Source organism: Rhinopithecus bieti, unplaced genomic scaffold, assembly GCF_001698545.2.
Source record: "Rhinopithecus bieti isolate Rb0 unplaced genomic scaffold, ASM169854v2 scaffold_20170, whole genome shotgun sequence".
NCBI classification, from domain to species: Eukaryota; Metazoa; Chordata; class Mammalia; order Primates; family Cercopithecidae; genus Rhinopithecus; species Rhinopithecus bieti.
In genome coordinates, this window is record NW_016810097.1 from 1,592,179 (window position 1) to 1,600,411 (window position 8,233).

The 8,233-nt window shown below is 40.5% G+C and overlaps 1 protein-coding gene across 1 annotated transcript in view; it reads right to left on the minus strand.

The window, feature by feature from the left end:
• Positions 1-8,233, minus strand: part of CTNNA1 (catenin alpha 1) — a 188,834-nt gene that overhangs the window by 152,073 nt on the left and 28,528 nt on the right. Inside the window, exon 3 of the mRNA XM_017891297.1 lies at positions 7,603-7,798. Within this exon, the coding sequence (XP_017746786.1) occupies positions 7,603-7,798 (196 nt within the window). The remainder of the gene's footprint in view (positions 1-7,602; positions 7,799-8,233) is intronic.

Here is an 8,233-nt window from a genome sequence, read left to right on the forward strand (position 1 = left end):
AAAAAAAAAAAAAAAAAAAAAAGTTTTTTCAGCATTGAAGAAGAGGCTGCAGTGAATTACCCAGAGGTTTTCATGGTGTTTGCCATGAGAATAACAATACATACATGAGAGGTGACTGGCTGTGGTTAGTGGTATGATAGTCACAAAATGAAGGGCAAACCAAATGGCAGGCAGTAAGTCACTAGACTTAGCTACAATCAATCCTTGCTCTGTTCAGCAGAACTCAATCACCTTTTCCCAGATTACCATAATCTTGTCCTACCATTAAAACCAAAATTACAGACACATACAATCATTTCTTGATTTTCTACTCCAAGATAATTTAACCTCTGCTATGCCATTAGACTAATAAAGAGAAATCTAAAAGATCAGCGTCTCCAGCCGATGAGCTATGTCTCCATTTTTGAAAACTTGGTGGAATTCCAATTAAAAAGAAAATAACAGGGCTTCAACAAATCAACAGAAAAAGGAGCACTAACGTTTATCAATATTTATCATTGCTCTAGGAACTCAAACACCATGATGTTTCAGATATATTAATAAATATTAATACATGTGATTAATAAACACAAAATAAAGTTTGACATTCATTACAACCAAATAATGCAAACATTTTAAAAGGCAGCATTTTACACCTGTAAGAACACAGGTCCTTAGCAGCACACACTGCCTCAACACCACCCTAAATGACTCAAGTCACAGGAAAACAAATTACTACAACTTTTCACATACCAGGTCCCTTAGTTTTACCTATTGAAAAGATCAGCTACTTGAACAGGCCTTGCTGGCAGTTAACATGCATGACAACTGGCCAATTCTCTCCGTCAATTCTGTTACAGCAGTCCCTTCCTGCACAGCTCCATTTCACTCTCCACTACTATGGTCATCTCCAGAGTCTAGGTCCTGCCTCTGGGCTCTCCACCAATCCCTTTAATCCTTCCTGCACACAGCTAACACTAATCTCCCTGCAAAAACTCTACTTTTCCTCATATTCTATATTGCCCAGATGGTGGAACATCTTAAAACAGGAAGAAAATTAAAGAGACAAATTTCAGTTTCAAAAGGAAAAAAAAAGCTTTCAAAATAAACACAAACCAATGCTGGAAAGAACTCCTCCTTGAGGTAATAAGTGAGTCGTGTGTCACTTGATATATTCAAGCATATGGGACCTGCACCATGTAAGCTATGAGATCTGTCCCAACCATAGACTTCTCTTGATTCTAGATCATGTCCCTAACAGCCCTCCCTTCTTCATATGGCATTCCAAGTCACCCTCAAAAAACGCTCCAAACTAGATTAAACCTCTCCTGCGGCCGGGAGCAGTGGCTCACGCCTGTAATCCTAACATTTTGGGAGGCCAAGGTGGGTGAATCACGAGGTCAGGAGTTTGAGACCAGCCTGGCCAATATGGTGAAACCCCATCTCTACTAAAAATATAAAAATTAGCCAGGCGTGGTGGTATGCGCCTGTACTCCCAGCTACTCAGGAGGCTGAGGCAGGAGAATCGCTTGAATCCAGGAGGCAGACGTTGCAGTGAGCCGAGATACCACCACTGCACTCCGGCCTGGACAAGAGTGAGACTCCATCTCAAAAAAAACAAAAAAACCTCTCCTGCCAGCAGTGCTCAACAAGACTAGCACCCACCTCCAGCCAGGGACCTCACTGTTCCTCATGCCCATCTTGCATAGTCTATTTTTCTTACCTGGATGAGTTTCCTCTTGCTCCCTTTTCTACCTTTCAAGATCCAATGGAAGCTCAAACACCTTTAGTAAACTTTCCCAATCCCATGCTTACCCTTCCATTCCTCTGCCACTCATGCTATTAATTATTTTTCGTATTCATGTGTCATTATAAGCTCTAGGGGGGGAAAAAAACAGGAAAAACAGCCTCCTATGTGCTAGAATATCATCTCCCCCTCAGGGATCACACACTATCAACCAGCCCATTCCTCACTCAGATTTCCCTGACACAAGCTTCTTCCCGGGAAATGTACTGTTGCTCAGTGCACAAATCATATACTGAGCAAAATATCACTAGAAGCAGTGCAGGAATACATAAAGGTGGACTTCAGTTTATTTGGGTCTTCTCCCCCTTCACTGACCCAGAAATGCCCATGAGCTATAGGGAAGAAGTTACGGAAGTAGCAGTAAGACTTTGATCCTGGCCTTTGAGATCCAAGTATAAACTGTGGCTAATGGATTATAAAACACTGTTGTAGTAAGAAGCTGTTCCTCATCACTCCACTTCAAATTTAACATTAATGTGCCTCTGTTCATAATGTCTCTCCTTTTTCAAAAAAGCTTCATTTAAGTCTTCTCATCTCTGTCCCCTGAAAGTCCCCTATCTGGCTTAAGAGCCTTCTTTTTCTGGTCAAGCCCTATTCAAGGATTCATAAAATACATTTATGTACCACAAGGCAGCTGCTACTCTTTATCTACTGTTAAAATGTACATGGATGGGGAATGTCTGCTAATGGGTATGAGGTTTCTTTTAGGGATGATAAAAATGTTCTGGAATTAGATCATGGTGATAGCTGTACAAGTCTGAATACCCTAAAAAACACTGCATGATATACTTTAAATGGGTGATTTTCATGGTATGTGAAATTATAACTCAATTAAAAAAAAAAAAAGCATAAGATTCTCCATCCCTACCCATGCATTTACATTTGGCACTGGAAAGGAAAACACACTTCGAATTTTGAGAAAAGAGCATTTTCTTTCACTGTACTTCTCAGAGAATAATCAATTATCTTACTCAAACATTTAAGTGCCTATCACGGACCAGGTACCATCTTAAATACAAAGGGAATGGTCACCAGACCAGCACAGAACCTGCACTGCTGGAGCGTGGAGAGGAAAAGGCAACCAATTTAAATTACCTCTGTGATAAGCGCTAAGATGAAAAAGTACAAAGGTAAGATTGATCTAATGAGGATGGGAGGGATATGGGAGGTTAACAGGATCCTAAAATAAGAAAAGAGCACATCTAAGAGGCATACGTACACCTCCGCCTATATAAGGTAGTTACTCAAAAACTAAGCAGATTAGTAGTACAATTAAACTCCTAGATTACAGGGATTTGGAGGCCATGGAACTGGTGACTGGCTCCTATCCACCACATGTGGCCCACCTGACCATTTCATTAGCCTTGAAGTCAAGTGATCCTAAGTTTTTAAGTACGTGAATTTTTTTAGCCTCACTTATAGCATTATCATGAAATTTCAGTATACTCACAAATGTGCATATTAATTATTCATGTAATCAGGGTCTAACACAAAAAGAAAGTTACACATCAAAAACTGTGTACATTCCAATTTCTGGTTATTATGACTGCACAGGAAGCACTGGACATGTACAAACCCAAAGGTCTACTTTTTGGCTCAAAAGTGTAATAAACAAACACATAAATAAGTACTTTTTTGAAGACAGTAAGCTCATATCTTTAACAGCCTGGGAAAACCCTAGATCAGGGTTAGCAAACTACAGCCTGTAATTTTTCCAAGTTTTGTTAGAACAAAGCCATGCCCCATGCCCATTTCTTTATATCCTGTCTATAGCTGCTTCCCAATTCAACAGCAGAGCTGAATATTAATAGTTTCAACAGAGACTTTTTTTTTTTTTGGAGATGGAGTCTCGCTCTGTCACCCAGGCTGGAGTGCAGTGGCATGGTCTTGGCTCACTGCCAGCTCCACCTCCCGGGTTCACGCCATTTTCCTGCCTCAGCTTCCTGAGTAGCTGGGACTACAGGCGCCCACCACCATGCCCGGCTAATTTTTTGTATTTTTAGTAGAGACAGGGTTTCACTGTGTTAGCTAGGATGGTTTTAATCTCCTGACCTCGTGATCCGCCCACTCAGCCTCAGGGACTACAGGGGTAAGCCACCGCACCCAGCCCAGAGCTGTTATGATCAGAAAAGCCAAAAATACGTATTACCTGGCCTTCTAGAAGAAATTTGCCAACTCCCATTCTAAACAACGTCAACACTAATTCAGAACAAAGACATCTTAAAATTCTTTAAAAATTAAGTGTTTCGGGCCGGGCGCGGTGGCTCAANTGTTTCAGTGGATGGCATATTTTCATTTATCAGAAAAATTCAGAACAGTTAGGTCAGGGTTTTATGTAAATGCTCAGGACCACTGAAGCCAGGGCAGGGAAAAGTGTTGGTACAAATTTTCTTTTGCTGCCTGAGAAATTCCAAGAGGTGACAGCTTAAAACAATTATTAACTCCCAGAGTTTTCTATGGGTCAGGGATTTGGGGTTGGTCAGGACTGATGTCTGAAACTTGACTGGAGGTGGAGGATCTGCTTCCTAGGTGGTTCACTCACATGCTTGACAAATGTGTGCTGACTGATAGTGAGAGACTTCAGTTCTTCTCCACAGGACCTCCTGAGTGCACTCACCACATGGCTGCCAGCTTCCCCCAGAGAGAATAATCCATGAGAAAAAGTGGAGTGGATACAGCCCTATTTTTATAACTTTGCTCCCAAAGTAAATAGTGCCACTTCTACCACATTCTAGTCATTGTAGGAATCACTAAGTTCAACCCATGTTCAAGGGTTAGGCTCTATTTTTTTTAAGGGAGGGGTGTCCAAAGAATCTGCAGACGTATCAACACCACTACAGGGTTTCAAACGATGAGTAAATGGCCTCAACAACATAGCCAACAAGTCTCAATTGATTAAGCAATCTGTGCTTCATATTTTTGTAATATGTATTTTGTTCTATTTATGATAGAAAATTTGTTAAAATTCTCCAAAGAAAAAAGCCAAGAGAAAAAAGTAAGGCATTTCAGCTTTTCATATCTGATGCAATAATGATGATGGGAGGAAGTTATATTTTGGCTTTGGCTCTTTTTTTCCAAAGAGAAGGCAAATTATGGTGGATAGGTCATGACAATAAATAATTGCAAAACTGGACTAGGACAGACAAGTCCTCATGATTCAGAACCACATAAAAGATTATCATATATAAACAAAAATAACAAGAGAAATTCAGATATGCATTCAAAATTGTGGGGGTTTTGGGGAGCAGGGAATGTATCTTATACCATGACTGCTACACATTTGCATTGGAGAAACTTCTGAAATAAGAAACATATAAAGGCAACTTTAAAAATCACCTACAACAATTAAATGCATTTTGAAAATACATGTGCCCAGGCGCAGTGGCTCATGCCTGTAATCCCAACACTTCAGGAGGCCACGGCAGGCAGATCACTTGAGGTCAGGAGTTCGAGACCAGCCTCCAATAAGGCAAAACCCCATCTATACTAAAAATACAAAAATTAACCGGGTGTGGTGGCATACACCTGTAATCCCAGCTACTTGGAAAGCTGAGGCAGGAGAATCGCTTGAACCCAGGAGGAAGAGGTTGCGGTGAGCCAAGATCGCACCACTGCATCCCAGCCTGGGCGACAGCAAGACTCCAACTCAAAAAAAGAAAGAAAAGAAAAGAAATATCAATCACCAGACCCAGCAAACACTTGTCCAAACTTATCTGTTAATATAATTGTGAGCTTCGTTACAGCAGACAAGAAGGGCTGGGGAGGAGAATGTACCACAGAACACAATTAAGTAATAGCCTGATCTCAACATCAAGCTCAAAAAAACTGTCCTGGACCATTAAACTACTTTAAAATAAATTAATTCAAAACCCACTGTACTGGGCTGAATAGCATCGCCCAAAAATTCATGTCCACCTGGAGCCTGTGAATGTAACTTTATTTGGAAACAGTCTTTGCAAATGATATCAAGTTACAATGAGGTTATACTGGAGTAAGGTGGGCCCTAATTCAATGCTTGATGTCCTTATAAGAAGGAAATTTGGACACAGCGACACACAAAAAAGAAAAGTATATGATAACAAAAGCAGAGACTGGCCGGGCGCAGTGGCTCATGCCTGTAATCCCAGCACTTTGGGAGGCCGAGACAGGCGGATCACGAGGTCAGGAGATTGAGACCATCCTGGCTAACACGGTGAAACCCCGTCTCTACTAAAAAAATACAAAAAACTAGCTGGGCGAGGTGGCGGGCGCCTGTAGTCCCAGCTACTCAGGAGGCGGAGGCAGGAGAATGGCATGAACCCGGAAGGCGGAGCTTGCAGTGAGCTGAGATCCGGCCACTGCACTCCAGCCTGGGCAGCAGAGCGAGACTCCGTCTCAAAAAAAAAAAAAAGGCAGAGACTGGAGTAATGAGTCTACAAGCCAAGGACTGCTGGCAACCACCAGAAGCTAGGAAAAGGCATGCACAGATTCTTCCTAAGTTCCAACAAGGAATCAAGCCTGCCAACACCTTGATTTCAGATTTCTGCACTTCAGAATGATGAGAGAATAAATTTCCATTATTCTAAGCCACCAAGCTTATAATAATTTATGTTACAGAAGCCCTAGGAAACTAATATAACTGCTTAATTAGTACTGTGGAATTCTAGTAATTTCATTTTCAGTATCAGAAATATTTATCTTCAGCCTGAAAACTGAAAAAATATTTACCACTGAAGGTTATTTGTTCACAAATTCAGAAAACAACTGGAGATGTCATCTCTATCTAAGACACTGCCCATTTTAGGGTACTGCCACAAGGATGAATTTGATGTAAGACTGGACTATGCAATCTACCATCAGGTATGAAAGATCTATGAAGTTCTCCCAAGGGCTAGTACAGCACCTGTAAATAGCAGGGCTCGATTTACCTTAGCTGATATCCAAAACCTAAAAAACCTACATCATTGTTGAAATTCTCTGACTGGAATAGAAACCTAACACAAAACCACAGGTTTCAAGGCACTGTGGCTCATGCCTGCAATTCCAGCACTTTGGGAGGCCGAGGCAGGTGGATTGTTTGAGCTTGGGAGTTTGAGACCAGCATGAGCAACTGGTGAAACCCCATCTCTACTAAAATAAAACTGCAGGTTTCAAGAAGTTTACCTTCCATATTTAAAGTCTTCCTTCCATACTTGTAACATAGTAAGGACAATTTTCTAGCATTAATTACTGGTAAACTGTGGATTACCATTTTACTTTTATCAATTCTGAGTTTCCCAAAACATGATTCCTTTATGCCCAGATTTATTTAAGTCAAGCTCCAACCAGTGCAAATATGCATGGCTGATTTAACATACTATTCTGACATAACAGAACAATTTCTAGAGTTTTTTCAGAGTAGGTATTTTCTATTTTATCACACCCATCTCTTCAGCATGAATTAAAAGAAGTATTACATATGATGAAAGGTAAACTTCTGTCCCATGTTTCCTATCAAATTGTGTTACAACATTTCTAAGACTTAACTATTACTTGAAACACCCAAGAGAAGTGGATTCAGATTCTCTAGATGTCCCTTTGCAAGCATCTCTCATGATTAAAATTTGAGCCAGTCCAACTTAATACATCTCCAATAACTAAGTTACTGAGCAATTGGCAAGCATGAGAATGAGAATTAAAATATAAGCCAGTCCAAGTTAATACATCTCCAATAACTAAGTTACTGAGCAATTGGCAAGCATGAGAACAGAATACTGACCACAAAAAAAATCTCCTTCAAACACTTATTTTCTAGAAGGGCCTGCCTCTCTTTACACGAAAAAGCAGTAATGACCTACCTTGTTTTCGAACATCTTCTACAGCAGCCACAAGCTCCTCCTTGAGAAACTGGCTCTCCTTCGCAATTTTATCCCCCTTCTCCAAGAAATTCTCAGTTGCTTGTTCAACAGATGCAGCCAAAACATGAGCCTTCTTAGAACGACCTCTCTTCTTATTAGAGGGCCCCTTACTATTGGTGTTTACCAGGGTTGTAACCTAAAAGTTTCATTTTTAACATTAAACTGGAGTCAATTAAAATGACTAATATCTTTAAAGATAGCAAGATTAAGTTATTCTTTAAAAAAATCACATTTATGAGATTCCACTGAGCATTAACATACAATTCCCCATATTTAAGATATACAGCAATGATGCTATATTTAATTTCCAAAATAACTCAGCTTTCTGAACGTGTACAGATTTAACACATATTTTAATTTCTCAAATATGATCATTAGGTTTTTAGTTTGATTTTACAAATTAAAAAATGATTAGAGGCCGGGCGCAGTGGCTCAAGCCTGTAATCCCAGCACTTTGGGAGGCCGAGGCGGGCGGATCACCAGGTCAGGAGTTCGAGACCATCCTGGCTAACATGGTGAAACCCCGTCTCTACTAAAAAATACAAAAAACTAGCCGGGCGAGGTGGCGGGC